At 44.0% G+C, this 15,216-nt stretch overlaps 1 protein-coding gene across 3 annotated transcripts in view; it reads left to right on the forward strand.

Annotated features, from left to right (window-relative positions):
• LOC102560315 (radial spoke head 10 homolog B2) overlaps nucleotides 1-15,216 on the forward strand; it is a 40,927-nt gene that overhangs the window by 20,886 nt on the left and 4,825 nt on the right. For 2 of the 3 annotated variants that reach the window (XM_019494757.2, XM_019494756.2), the window contains exons 16-20: nucleotides 145-318; nucleotides 5,253-5,390; nucleotides 9,530-9,629; nucleotides 11,658-11,795; nucleotides 13,139-13,334. In XM_019494757.2, the coding sequence (XP_019350302.2) occupies nucleotides 145-318; nucleotides 5,253-5,390; nucleotides 9,530-9,629; nucleotides 11,658-11,795; nucleotides 13,139-13,334 (746 nt within the window). Of the gene's footprint in view, nucleotides 1-144; nucleotides 319-5,252; nucleotides 5,391-9,529; nucleotides 9,630-11,120; nucleotides 11,796-13,138; nucleotides 13,335-15,216 lie in introns of those variants that run through there. The other variant, XM_019494758.2, reaches the window with a different exon arrangement.

Consider the following 15,216-nt stretch of genomic DNA (forward strand, 5'->3'; position numbering starts at 1 on the left):
ATGCAGTATAGTATTTTAATTTAGTTTATATCATGTGAAATATTGTATAACCTGCTAATCTGAAAACAGGATTTAGTAATTTTGATCAACTAGACTTTGACTATGTTCAGAGATTAAATATTTTCTTTGTTTGTTTCACTCTAGTTGGTTTTTCTTGAATTCTTTGAAGCTCTCCTGGATTGTGCACTGTTATATGTTACCAGTGATATGATTAAGCAGCAAGTAGAACATGTCAGTCAGAAAAGAAGCAGTTGTAGGAGTGAGGATTACTCAGGAGTCAAGCATACAGCTCAGCACCCAGAATGCCTCTCACATCGGGTAAGATTAGTACAGGATGAAGTAAGCTATGTTATAACTGCTGTTATTACTATACTCACAGATTTCTGTAATTTCTGCAATTGTTCTAGTTCCATAGAAACAGATTTAGATGTCTACTTTTCATGGCTTCATGGAAAAATGTGCAAGTGTTTGTGTGGGAAGAAGACAAGTGGATGGACATTTTTGATAGAGTGGAGGAAGTGATGTGACAACAGATGAGTGCCTTGCTTAGAGTAGTTCTTTGGGTAGATGCGATATATCTTTTATTAGACCAACTAAATACTTGGAAAAATTTGTTCTTTACAAGCTTTCAGGCACAAATGCCCTTCTTCAGGGATAGGGAGAGTTTGTTGGTGTTTGTGTGCTCTTCTAGGTAGGATAGAAGTCAATATGCGAAAACAGGTCTGTAAAAATGCAAATACATGGCAGTGAGGATCTGAGGGAATGGGAGGCAATAGATGAGAGACAGGGAGGGGCAGGAGGAATATAGAACTGGTGATAGAACATAGCTGGTAAAATGCAGACAGGTTACCTGGGGTTATCAGATGGCAGGCAGGTTATAATGTGTCGTAAATCCAATGTCTATATTTAGTCCATGATTTTTTGTATCCAGTAGATTTATGAAGTGAAGTTTGTAGGTTCATCTACAAAAGGTGTTTTGTAAATTCCCTTTGAGGATTAGAACTGAGAGATTGGAGAGAGAGTGGTTATCTTGTGAGAAGTGTGTACCCACAGGTAACTGGGTGTCTTTGATAGATTTTTGGTGTGCGTTCATTCTGGTACACAGTTATTGTTTGGTTTCTACATATTTTCCATCAGGGCACTTAGTGCATTGGATGAGATTATATTATATTTCTGGAGGTGCAGGTGTAGGATCCAGGAATGGTGATGGTTCTTTGGTGGGGCGCAGTTACTGTGGGAGTGGTGGAAATGTGTTGGGCAGGTTTTACATTTCTTGCTGTGGCATGGTCTGGATCCATCTGGTGTGCTTTGGGTCATAGGAAGTTTTTTTCTGGTGATGCGGTTGGTGAGACTGAGTGCTTGTTTAAAGGCTAGAATGGGTGGTTCTGGAAAGATCTCTTTGAGAATTGAGGCGTTTTCTAGTATGGGTTCCAGTTGTTTGAGGATTTTCCATATAGGTTCCCGGGAAGAATGGTATGTCACCAATGATATGTGATTCGTGGGGATTTTCTTTTTGTACTGCAGCAGTGCTTCACATGGCCCTTTCAAAAGTATGATCTCTCTCTCTCTCTCTCTCTCACTCTCTGGAGGAATGTGCTTGTTGGATGAAAGCCCTTTTGAGATTTGTAAGGTTTGTGAGTGGGTATTCTCAGTGCAAATTCGGTGGTATCGGAAGGCTTGGCTATATATTACAGCTTTCACAGTGTGTTTAGGGCAGGGGTGAGCAAAATATGACCTGCGGGCTGGATCCAGCCCACTAGGCCATTCTATCTGACTCGCGGGGCCCCTACAAATTTTAGAAAGTTAATATCTATCTGTCCTTGGTTCCTGTCAAAAATGACAGGAGCCAGGGGCAGTAGGACCTAGGGGAAGCCCCAGCAGGCTCCTGCAACAGCAGGGCCCGCCCAGCCCCACCCCCCCAGTCCCACCCAGCCAGAAGCCCCAGCAGGGCCTTCTGGCCTGGGACCATGTGGCTTCTTTGGCATGGGAACCTTGGGTAAGAAGGGCAAGGGGGTGGGAAGGGCAAGGGATGAGCTGGTGCTGAGCGCAGGGAAAAGTAGCCTCTTCCCCACCCTGTGGCTGGTGCTCCCTGCTGTAGCTGCTCACAGCCTGTGCATGGCTGTCCTGAGCAGTGTTTGCTGCTGCTGTCCACCCGGAGCTCGCGCCATAGTAGGCTGCGGTGAGGCTGCTACCACTGCCCCTGTGCTGCCCAGCACGGGAGCTCCAGGCAGGCAGCAGCAGCAAACACTGCCTGGTGCGGCAAGTGGTGGGGGGGCCTGCTGCAGCACAGCCCTGATGGGCAAGCGCAGAGCCAGCGCGGGTCCCAGGCTGGCAGCGTGGGCGGGTTACAAGCTGGTGCTGAGCACCGGGAAAAACGGCCCTTCCCCCACCCCATGGCTGGCCTCCGCGCTGCAGCCGCTCACAGCCCACCTGGGGCTGCCTGTGCCTGCTCAGGACAGCCCCGCACAGGCTGCAGCAGGGAGCGCTGGCCACGGGGTGGGGGAGGGGCTGTTTTTCCCCACGCTCAGCACCAGGGGCGGGGCTACTCATGCGGCCCTCGACAGCTTGCCAAAACTGGGTAAGCAGCCTTCTGCCCTAAATAATTTCGTGCCCCTGGTTTAGAGTGATTGCTGGTTCTGTGTAGATATGTATACTGGGCCATTGGTTTCTTGTACATGCTGGCTTGTATTTAGCCATTCTGAATATTGATCATAGTGTCTAAAAAGGAACTGTTGCTAGAGTATTCAAGAGACGGTCTGATGGAGGGGTGATGGTTATTGAATTTGTGATGGAAATCAATCAGAAACTTCAAGTGTTTTGGTCTAAATGATGAAGATATCATCTATACATCTTAGGTATAGCATGGGTTTGATGGTGCAGTTCTTGAGGAATTCTTCCAGGTGGGCCATTTAAAAGGTTGGCTTATTGGAGGGCCATTTTGGTGCCCACAGCTGTGCCCACGGCCTGGAGGAATTGTTGGTTATTGAAAGTGAAGTTGTTGTATGTGAGGATGAAGTGTGTAAGTTCAGTAATATCTTTAGGTCTGTATTCTTTCAGTTGTAATCTTGCGCTTGTAGATATGCAAGGCAAGCTTGGATGCTATCCTGGTGTGGGATGTTGGTATATAAGCTGGTAACATCCATGGTGGCTAGGATGGTATTGCTGGGAAAGTGATCTATGTTTTTAAGTTTTTGTAGAAAGTTTGTTGTATCTTGGACAAAACTCACTCTTTGGGTGACAAGAGGTTTTAGGATGGATTTGATGAAAGCTGATATTTCCTCAGTTAGGGGTCCATAGTTGGATATTATAGGTCTGCCTGGATTGTTTTTTTTGTGGATTTTAGGGAGCGTGTAAAAAGTCCCAGGGTTAGGTAGTGGGGGGGATCCCAGTTCTGTAGTTTTTCTTGTAGTTCAGATGGAAATGATGTGATGGTGGTTTTGAGTTTTTTAAGGTGAAAAGGGGAGTTGGCTCTTCTCCTGTTTTTCATAGTAGGTGGTGTCAGAGTTGTCTCTTGGCTGCTTTTATGTGGTCTTCATAGTTAAGGATAACTATAGCTTCTCCCATAGGCAACTGGTAAGGGGTGCATGGGGGTGCACCTGACCCCCCTAACGGGGACAGTGCCCCCCTGGCGGCTGACACCAACGCTGTTGGCAGGGCTGGTGCCCCCTTGACAGGGCCACCGCTGTCGGTGGCTTCTGCAGGTGCCCCCCCAGATTCAGGAGGCACCAGTCACTCATGGCTCCTCCTCTATTTGCTGGTTTTATTTCTATTTGGTGATGGTTCTTAGAGATTCTGTGGCCCTTCTCTCTGAAAGTGAGAGGTTGTTATAGTGGTGTTTGTTGATTATTTCATTGACTGCTCCAGGGAAAGAATGAACAATATAGCAGTTGAGGTTTGAATTTCATCCACTGTGAGGTGTCCAATCTGATGGTTTCTTTGAATTTTTTGGTGTTAATCTTTTCCTTGATGTTGACACAGGATGAAGTCTTGTTGACAGTGGATTAATTTTGGTTATGGAAATATTCCTTGAGACAAAGGCGTCGAGAAAAATTCTTCTAGTTCTACATTGAAGTATCTTATTAGGGTATTTTTCCAGACAGAAATTAAGGCCTTTTAGAGAGGACAGAATGGTCAGCTTTGGTAAGGGTGTGCATGGAGAGAGTGATGCTAGTTGAGAGCTGATTGGTTCCTTCAGCTTCATTGGGTCTGAGGTTGAAATGATGTACAGTATTGGTGTTGTTTCTCTGCTGGTTGTTTAGTGGCTGGGAAAGCTGTTCCTGTGGAACTTGGTTCCATTTCTTCTTTTTATGTTGGATGGATGTTGTAAAAAATCTTTGGTAGTCTTTTTGTATTCGTTGTATAATGTTTGGGAAGATATTTGGATCTATCTCTTTAAGTGTTTGTATTATGTATTGATTTCCTTCTTGAGTCAATCTCTTTTGGAGTAGGTTATGTGAAGGAGATGATAAGTTTTTCTGAAGTTCTGCATAATTGTGAAGCATATTTGGAGCTGTGTGTAGTAGTCAGAGGATTGTAGATGTTCACTCCTCTGGGAATAATGTTGTGTTTCTTGCATAGGCTTAGAAAATATATGTCGATTACTGGGTTTGCCTTCTTCGTGTTATGAAGTTTCCATGCTTAGAGTACAGTTCTGAAACCTGTGCTTGTAAAAATGGTGTTATGAGTTATACATTCAATGACTCTCTTGCTCCTGGTCATCAAATGGGTGCTTTCCATCTTTCTTAACTTATTAATAAGATAGAGCTGACCAAACGATGCTTTCAGAGACAACTGTGCAAAGGTGCTGACAGCAGAGAGGCAGCAGAAGGCATCCTTTGGCATGCAGAATGGTTAGTCTTGGGAATGCTGCATGAGATTAGAAGAACCCACCCTGCATCTCAGAGTCCTGACAGAGTTTGAAAATGTTGGTAGCTTAAGAGCCCAAATAAAAGACCTTTTTTAACCTGTAAACTGGGCCGATTTTACAGCCAGTGGATTACAGTGAATATGGAACCTACAAGGCTACTTTCAGATAATGCTATGAAAAATGACCTCATTTTAAAGAGTCTCCACTATATATGAAATAACCTGTTGGAAAAACTACTTTAGACATAGAAAAGTTTATTGCTTTCATTAGCCAGGCACTTGATACTTTGGTATGCAGAAGGTTTAAATCAACTGGTGTAAGTGAGTAGTTTGACTTTGATTTTTGCTGTTATAGACACAAACACTTCTGTGTATTTTTGCATTAGTCCATCAATAGCAGAAGTACGATCAGTGCTGACACAAACCGTGAAGCTTCTGAGGCAAGTCATTTCTGTATTGGTAGGATGCCATCTTCAAGCAAGATTGCCGAGTCATCAAACTCTAACAAGATAAAGAAACCTGAGGTCTGTAAATCAAGTGCTTTGCAAAAGAGAAGGGGGAGGGGCCATCATTTCTGCTATGTTAGAGTCTGTCTGAACTGGGGGGCAGCAGCTTTTCCTCTTGTGTTAAGTCTCATGTAGTAACAGTCTGAAATGTGTTTGGGGAAAAAGCTGGCCACAGTGAAATTAATTGTACTTTGCCATTAATTGCAATAGGATGAAAGTTAACTACTGTTACTGTATAATACACATACTTATGCATGCATACACATTTAAACATAGTATTTTTCCCTAACTCCTTCTGTTTAGTATTTTGCTTTCCCTTGTACGTTTGATATTCTGTCTAAAGCTGGAAAGAGACCATAAAGAATTATGCAATAGCTGCACCTTTGGGAGTTGGCGCGTTACATTTCTGGCATGATGAATAAGCTAATATTGCCATAAATAGAAATGTGCCACACATTCATCACATTTATGGTGCCACAAAATGTGAAAGCAATCACAAAGACATTCCTCAAAATGTGTAACATCTTTGTAGCTGGTTTATATGGCACCATAAATGGAATGTGTGGCATGACCCAGCATCTGGATGCCAACAAGCTGATCGTTGACATTAGAAAATGGGCAGTCCCAGGTTTAGAACTTGTCTGAGTGCTGCCCTCATCCCAAAACTAACAGTTAATGATTGTCAGCCTCAGGATATGGGCTTGCCAGGACCTGGCAACTTAAAGAGCCTTGCTCTGCAGCCCCTACTCTTTAATGTTCTTTTAAGGTGTTTGGTCCCAGCAAGCCTCAGAACATGAAGCAGCTCCAGGGCCTGGTGCACAGCCCTTCCTGATCCTCAGGGTCAGACAGGGGACAGCCCTGGGTCTGAACCAGGGCTGGGGCCAACCAGTGTTGAATTCCAGTGCTTATCAGGATTCAGCACTGGGGTCTGGGACAAAGTTGCCACTTGCCCAGTTGGCAGGATAGGTCTGGGGGCAGCTCCAGGTCCCAGAGGCTGCCCCCAGACCTGGCTGCCTGCTGATCTATCCCAGGGGATGCTGGGCAGCTCTTTAAAAATAGATGCACAGGTGAGGATGAGCAGCTTCTCCCATCCCCAGCTGCACAGGCTAGTTCAAAGATGCACCCTACACACGCATTGGGGCATGGGGGGGCTCCCCCACATCCCCAACTGCATCATGGGGGGGTGCCATGGGTCTGACATTGAGGAGCTTCTACCAATGTCAGACGTATGGCACCCAGGGAACTCAGAAAAGCAGGCAGGCATTCAGCCATGGCTCCCAGGTGCATGCATGCTTTTTAAAAGCTGAGAACACTATGAGGGTAAGGCTCCCCAGTGTTTGGCTCACTGCGCCCTGGAACTTTACAAAGTGAACGTGCAGTTGCGAGCCCCAGTTGCTTACTTGCTTTATGTTCCCAAACACCCATGAAAGCTGAGGAACGCTGAGCTCTTGGCTCCCAACTGCTGCTTCCGTGTGTGGGAGGGGTACAGCTGGAGAACAGGGAGTTTCTCAATCCCCATCTGCAGATGCCTCCGTCTGCTGGCAGCTAGCATTCATTCAACTGGGGTTTGAGAAATGTTATGACCTGTTCCCAGAATTGTGTGACCTGCCATGCACATCTGCATGGTCTGGGGAATGGAGCATAGGAGTCCTCAGACCCCAGCTGCATGACTGCCTTAACAGCTGCCAGCAGCCTTATAGCTGGGAACAGCAGGACACTGGGGAGTCCATCTTTAGTTGCTGGGGGAGACTGGGAAAAGTTAGGAACTGGAGACAGAGAAGGTGTCCCTGTTTTGTTGTATCTGATAGAACATGCCATATTTTCAGTATGTTTTGTTTCTGAAAACAAGTTCCTTTGTATATTTTGCATCTCATCTGTTTACTTTGGAATGAAGATAAGCTTTGACTATTCTTTCTTCCTGTTAATGTTACCAAGTTAATAGAACTGCATAAGAGCAGCCTGGAATATGTCCATCCTCACACAAGAAGAACTGCAGAATCTCATCACAAAACTGCAGGGTCAAATTCTGCTAACAGGAACCTTTGCAACTCTGCCTTTGCAAAGCTCTGTCCAGTGATGTTGCGCTGATATAAGTGGGGGCAGAAGCTGGGTCTATAACATCTTTCAAGTGTTTTCACAAAGTGTGAAAGAGCATGCAGTAATGATTTAGCTTTTTGAGATTAATTTGAGTTTCAGATCCCAGGAGAAATTTGGAGTTCTGGCTTTTATCACATAGTATCTGATATTGAGAATTAAGGGATGAGAAGTAGAATGTCTATTGTGTCCTCTGACATGTGCCCATAAAATGAGTTAAGGCTGCATAGGATGAATCGTGAAAGGAGGAGGATCACAGGCCCATATTCATTTTCTCTTTTCACGTTCTCCATTAACTTCTCTCTTTTCAGCTGTATTTGTGCAGTTGTTTGGGCTAGCACTTTCTTCCACTAATTAATATAGTCAGTAGTAAAGATTCACTGCAATTTCAATAGGATGGGAAGACTAATGCTAGCTGCCATAGAAGGATGTGCATGACAAGACCCTCTTTATATTCAGCAGAGCTCTGAGGAGCAAGGTAGTTGTCTTCTGAAAGCCTGTGGCTCAAAAGCCTGTTCACTGTTACTGTACATCAGGGGTGGGCAAAATATAGCCCACAGGCTGAATCCAGCCCACCAAAGCATTTCATCTGGCCCACATCAGGTCCCTTGGCCCCACCTGGCCCAAGTGCGGGGGGCAGCCTGAGAGGTGTGTAGCTAGTCTTGCCGTCTTTGGGCATGCAGTGGGGCTGGGGAAGTGTAGTACCAAGACTCCATTTCCCAGCTGCCCCAGTGGTGGCTCCTTCTGGCTGCCGCTGCCAAGCCTCGGCTCCAGCCCCGCTGGCCGGGCACCCTGGCCCATCCACCCCGTACCCACAACCAGGACTGCCAGATGGAGTGGACAGGGTCTCCATGGAGACTGGCTGGGACCCACACAGGCAAGATGCATGGCCAGGTGGCTGGAATGGGGCTGCGGGCAGACAGGGAGTCATGTCCAAGAGCAGGACGGTTGGGGGCAGGGCTGGAGATTGGGATTGGGATCTTGTGGCAGTGATGACATGGTGCTGGGCTGCGATCTGCCCACATTTTCCTTCCATGGGCATCGGTTCTGCAGGTAGGGGCATGCAAGGAGCGGATCATGGCTCTGCCCCCAGCCCTGGCCCTGCGCTGTCACAGCCCTGCAATCCTGATCCCATTCCCAGATGGGGCTCCCTGCCTACCTGCAACTCCATCCCATCCTCCCAGCTGTGTGCCCTGCCTGTGCAGGCCCTGGCTGGTCTCGAGGGCAGCTACAATCCACTCCCTGCATGTCCCTGCCTGCGGAACTGGCTCCCATCACAGGGATGTGTAGGAAGCAGATCATGACTCTGTCCCAGGCCCTAGCCCCACACTGTCTCCACCCAGCAATCCCAATCCCAGTCCCAGCCCTGGCCCTGCCTGCCCATCGCACTCCTGGATGCTACTCCCTGCCTGTCTGTGGCTCCATCCTAGCCAGGAGGCCATGCCTGGGAGCCACTTAGAGCTGTTGCAAGGGGGAGGGTGCTGGCCTGGCGCTCAACAGCTCACTAAAACTCCCCAAGTGGTCCTCTGGCCAAAATAATTGCCTGCTCCTGCTGTAGATGGATACTTGGGCAGGTAACATGAGTTAATGTACTGAACAAAGGTCTAGGAACCAGGCAGTTCCATGTTCTCATCCTGCCTCTGTTGCTGTCTCACAGTATGTTCTTGGACTAGTCACAGGCCCTAATTCTCCAACTTCTATGAAGCTCCTGGCGGGTACTGAGAGTTTCACTGTTTCCACAAGAGCCAGTTCCTAACTTGGGACTTTCTCTGTCTGTGCCTCTATTTCTCCTGCTGTGAAACAGATGTAATCTTATATCCCTAAATGGTATCACAGTGATACTGCTATGATTGAGGAGCTAATGTTTGTGCAAACCTTTGAAAATGTCAAACATTGGCAGATGCCAAGGATTGGAAAATATATATTACAGCAGGCACAAGTGCAGAATCTGCTTTTGTGGGAGTTTCTTGTCCTCTAATGTAGTAGCAGACACGATTCAAAATGCACTGGGGTAGAGGGAGGCACAACTTCTGAAGCAATTCCCTTTTTCTTTTCAATGCTAGCTTAAGTCTAAGGACTCTACATCTGAATGTAAAACTTCTCCGCAGACTCAGAAGCTAAATGAGAAAGAGAGAGGTTCATTTATTCAAGCATCTTACGCTGGTGAGTACTATTGTGTAGCAGTTAGCATCTAGAACAACAGGTAGGAAAGTGAGCATATGGCTCTCGCTAGAACCACTGAGTTAAAAATATAGCTCAGCATTTGTACAGTTGAATGTATGTTGATTATGGAGTGAAGGCAGCATTTAGTTTTACACTTAACACAGATCTTAAATCACTTCATTTAACACTTCATCTCCATACGTCTGTGCCATTGCAATCATGGCCAAGCTTGACACTGAGTTTATTTCTGCACTCCATTTGTCTTGTTTCAGAATCCCTTCCCTCGTTCTTGGGGAAGTCTGTTTTTCAGATCAGAGCTTAAGTGTGTGACCAGCCACAGCAGTTCATTCCCCATCTTAGCTAACCTTGTCAAACACCAACTCAATTAAAACAGTTGTGCAACTTTTGCTGTCCCTGTAGATGCTTTTGGGGACACTTCTGCTTTGTGTGTTTGGGCACAGGAGGACAGGACTAGAACAGGTGAGCAGGCAGGCCACATTTAGCTGGCAGAAGTGCTGGTGAAAGGCCACAAGGTCAGCTCAGTTTTCCAGCCCATTGTTAACTTGGTTGGAGCTGAGGAATAGGTGTTGCCTGGGAGGATAAATGACTACTTAAGGGGAAAAGGGCCTGGAAAAATGGTCAGTAGTTTGCAGGGAAGAGAATTATTCATATGCAGGTGAGCTTGAGAAACACTTTAGTGCTATAAAGAGACAGCAGCAGTCCCCTACAGTTTCACTAATTAACTGCAGTGGTGTTCCATGGAGCCCTGGTGTCCTGAGCTTGCCCAAAGGGCAACAGTGGATTCTCCTGCAGAACTTAGCTCTGCAAGCACCAAGTAGGATTTGAAGCCAGAGTCACAGCACTCTCTGTTCTACACTTCTCCCAGGCCACTGCAGGATGTCCTTGTTGCAATGAAGTGCTACTCAACATAGTCATCTTCTACATCTCCTTTCATTCTCTTCCCCAGTTCAATCACTAAAAAAACACGGAATGAGCAGTTAATTGGGACCATTAATCTTGGGCCAGCCTCAAGCCAAACCTTGGCACCAGCTGCATTCACAGACTCCTCTCTTTTGCTTTGAACACAGTATTGCCCATCATACACAGCTGTTCCCTCTAAATCATGCTTGCACATGCATACCTAACACTGATCTTAAGAATTTTAAGGTAGTGATAGTCATTTACTAATAAATGTACATTGATCAAAGATTGATGTAGTTGGGTGAAAGTTAAAATTGGGTATGCCAAGGGCTGGATGTGTGGGGTTCAAAGGTATTTTATTGTGGAAGAAGTAGTCAGATAGGATGGATGTTTTGTGTCTTTCTGATGAGGGGGGTGGGTACAGCATGTAAACTAAGGACTAGTCTGGATGTCAAGTGTTAGCCTAACAAGTGTTTTTCTTGATTTTTTTTTTTTTAAATTTGTTTTAATGTTTGCAGTAGTAGAGAATGGTAGATAAGTCTTAATTTTATGTTCATTTTGTTTGTATAGAAACTTTCAGAGGGTTCTCAAAACCACAGATGCCTAATGCAAAAGGAGATGGGTTACTTACAATTTGTATCACCTGCTGACCTTAGTAGAGATGTATTGGTGAGGTCTTTTGCAATAGAACGCTCGGATGTTATACAAGTTTCAATCCCTGTGCTGCAGCTAATCACCCTAAATGATTTTCTTCTGTCTGCTGATTACTGTACTATATTGTTGTTAGTTCATTTTGTGACAGCCATACAGCTGAAACCTTGTACTTATGAGTTACATTTTTAAATTTAATGATAAAATTGCCCATGGTAAAAGAGACAATATTAGGCTGAAACATTCCTTCTCAAACCTCACCCATCTCTGCAGGGGTGAAACCCATTCAGTAGTTTTCTCAGCAAAATTAGCTTTTTTTTACTGGGGCAAAGCTATATGCAAACTTCAGCACTGTGCTGGAATGATGGGTAACAATTTATAGTTGCTTAATATGGAGACATAAAAAGTTAACATGTTAAATGACTCAATAGTCTGAAAATATTTTCTTCCCTGCAGCACTAAACAGCTCCTTCTCCTCCAGCACAGCACACCTACAATCTACAGATGACAAAGATGAAATATTAGTACAGTCGTTGCCCATTTTGGAGACAGAAAAAGGCCAAGTTCTCAGCAGTCCAATGAAAGAACTGGCAGGTAAAGTAGTCTTGAAGATTTGGTACCAGTTTTAAACAAACATACAAAAAAAAAAAAATCACTCAATTTTAATTGAATAGTAGATTCTAACCCTTCATGCTATTGTCAGAAGAGGGCAGTAAAAGAACATCTAAAAGTGGAGAGAGCTAGTTCAATAGAAATTAAGTCACTTAAAAAATAAGATGTGTAATGATTTCTCCTCCCCCATGTTTCCCCAGTTTAAAAATGATACTCCTTCCTTTAAAGGGCACTATGAACTTATGCATAAATGAATATGTTTATTCTTACTCGGTGTGTGTCCTTATTTACCATCATTACCTGGAGTAAGAAAATGCATATTACAAAGCATAGTTCTACAATAGTGCACAGGTAATTCAGCTGGAAAAGAATAGTTAAGACAAGGCACTTAAGGGCATGTGCAATATGTAGCATTTAATCTAAACATCCACTTTTTGTCCTCATGGTGGTCATCTGCCTACAGTAGCCCCTGCCTCTTTAGGGATTCTTGTTTCTGTTGTTCTTCATAACTGTGGGAGTCCTTTTACTGCTGAGGAACTCCAGACGCTAGAACAGAAGCAAAAAGCTCCAGCTTTGTGTAGTGACTGTCTGTACGGTATTCTCTCTCTCTTCTCTTAAAATAAGTAGAACAATGATAGGGTAAAGGAGCATGTGAGTTGAGAATCCAAAATTGGACTGCTGTTTAATTGCACTGGATTTTGTGTATTGGCACAAGAAATCAGGCTCTGTTCATTCTACTTCTATGCAAAAACTTACTTTTTTGTGTGAGTCTATTTAGAATTGTTTTTAAAAGGGAGGGGACACCCTTGTCAGAGTTACGTTCCAGCAGTAAAACCACTGACCTCAGGCCACCCATGTTTTTTAGTGTTCTGGACCAAGCTCTTCCTATCCCCCAATGGGAACAGAACTACTTTAAAAGACACTGATCCACATCCCCACCTCTTTTCTGCTATATTTTTCCCTTTGGTCCAGGACCTACATAGTTACAGCTCTAGAGGAAGGAAGAACAGGATTTGCATCTTAAAGGAGCCAATGCTGAGCTTCCTCAAGCATGAGCTCCATCATTTCAAGCATACCTAACTGCTGTGATCTTCCTTTCTTCTGTGTTGTGTACAAGAAAAACAGATATGAAATTGCTACAGCAGTAAAGTTAATGCTAGATGAATGCCTCTACAATAGAGTTCAAAGGGGAAACCTGCTACTGTTTATGGAGGTTTTCCACAACAAGTAGCCCTCCATACTAGGCAACAGAAAGCACATCTCCAAACTTGGAAACTTCACGTCAGAGAGGACACACTGCAATTATAATTTAAATGTTGTTACAGATAAACTAGAAAAAGCTGAAAGTGAACAGAAGGAAAAATTCAATTTTTGGCTAAACCAGCTATATATCTTTTTTGTGACTACGTTCTTTGCTGCCTACAAGCATGAACAAGTGGTGAGAGAAAAAATAAAAGAAAATCAAATACGGGAGGCTGAACTAGAAGCACTGAGGAAAATCAAAGATGAGGAGTTAGCAAAGTAAGTCTTAAGTCTTTATTTTATACTGTGCTGAGTCAGGTCCATTTAGAAAAGTACCACCTTAATGAAAATGGAGTTAGCTTTGCTCTGCTCACTTGGAAATTCATGCTGTTCTACTCCTAGATTACAGAGGAGCTAGTCCTTTTGAATACATTCTGATTACTGGTTGCACTGCAATTTAAATTGGGAAACTAGCACTCACTTCTGTAACAAATGAAGATAAATTAATGGAGAGGTAGTATAAGGTGTTTTCATAAGATTACCTCTTAGACCCCTATACATACTGGTATATTCCTCATAGATATACTTTCTAACACTTATAAGACTTGCTTCTCATAAAGACTATTTTCTTTTGACTGAAGCACATTTAACAGCTAAGCAACTACAACTCCTGGTGGCCTAAATGTTGCAGCTTCTTGTCTCTAGGCATGGGGCTCATTAGAACACCTAGTGGGGTGATGGGGCAAAGGGGCTCTTGAACAACTCAGTTCTTCAGCGTTAGGGAAGGAAGGAATTGACCTTACATGGGAAGGGCAGTGACTTGGCTCATAGAAGGAAAGTTTCAGCCCATAGATTGATCTATTTGTCTCTTACAAGGCTAAGATGGTGTTGCAGATCTACATGTTCCTTCCCCAGTGTGAAACCAGTCTTCTTTCCCAAGTGCATCCTTACAGGGTCTTGTTCACACTAGCTGTACCAGTATAACTGTGCCAACACTAAGGCCTGGTCTTGTATCAGTATAAGAGTTTTCAGCTATACTGTACTAACACACTCCTATTCATGCATGGCAATAAGCTATATATAATTTAAGATATCATTTTAAAGGTAATCACATGCACACTAGGGCCTGTATAACAATTCCTGAGAACACATTCCTAATCAAAATGTTGACACTTCAGCTGAGCTGTAGAGCATTCAAAGTCTACCCAGCTACTAATTTTTAATACATGCCAATTAATTGGGCAGTACTGTTAATAAACTATGGTTAAAACTTTCTAAAGCACTTTGGTCTAACTGATCTTCGAGTTAGTATTTTTGAAAATGGAACTCAAGTAAGTTTCAAGAGCACTGAATGTCTTCAGGGCATTGCACTGCTGAGACAGATGAAACTAGGTCATGTCAGGGCTCACTCAATTTGTGTCCACCATGACCCACATTTGAGGAGGCTTCTTGCACAGACATTTAGAAGCAGCTGTGCAATCTTAACTCAATACTTTCACAAGCATTATTGGTTGAATTTTGGCTTGAAGTTAGAATCCCTTTCAATTACTTGTTCTAGAAGTTACTTCCAGGAAAGACCAGGCCCAGACACACGCTCCTGTCCAAGACTAATTTTATTTCAGGGTGTTCCTCATGTTCAGGTGGCCAAATATTTTTGGCTAGTTTGCTTCTGTGCTGTGAGCTAATGCTCCAGCTAGCTTTGTTGTGTTTGACAGAGTAGCTGTGTCTGTGTGCACATTGCTCTTACTGCAGCTGTGCTTGTGTTTTCCTTAGGGCTTTTTCTCAAGCAGTAAGACTCCTACCTGCTTGCCTCTCTAGGGGAGAGGAAATTACTTGCCTGTACTTAGTTTCAAAGAAGCAGATCTTACAGAGTTGTCACTCACCTGTTTCCTTCCAGAGCTTGAAGCTCCTTTTGAAATTTCTCTCTCGTCTTTTTTTTAGTAGGGCAATTAAGTTTAGGCTTGGCATATATGCTGTATTGATACACTAAATAAGTATTTAAAAATATATATGTATACGTCACTTGTTAATTAACTGCATAGTCCCTTAGGTTTGGCTTGAATATGCACAATAGCCCAAACAATACCCACAGAAGCCAAGTTCAAACCCAGGAATGTTTACATCCAGCTTCACTGAGTGACAGACTTAGAAGTGACATTAG

The sequence above is a fragment of the Alligator mississippiensis genome, chromosome 13, assembly GCF_030867095.1.
Source record: "Alligator mississippiensis isolate rAllMis1 chromosome 13, rAllMis1, whole genome shotgun sequence".
Lineage (NCBI taxonomy): Eukaryota > Metazoa > Chordata > Crocodylia > Alligatoridae > Alligator > Alligator mississippiensis.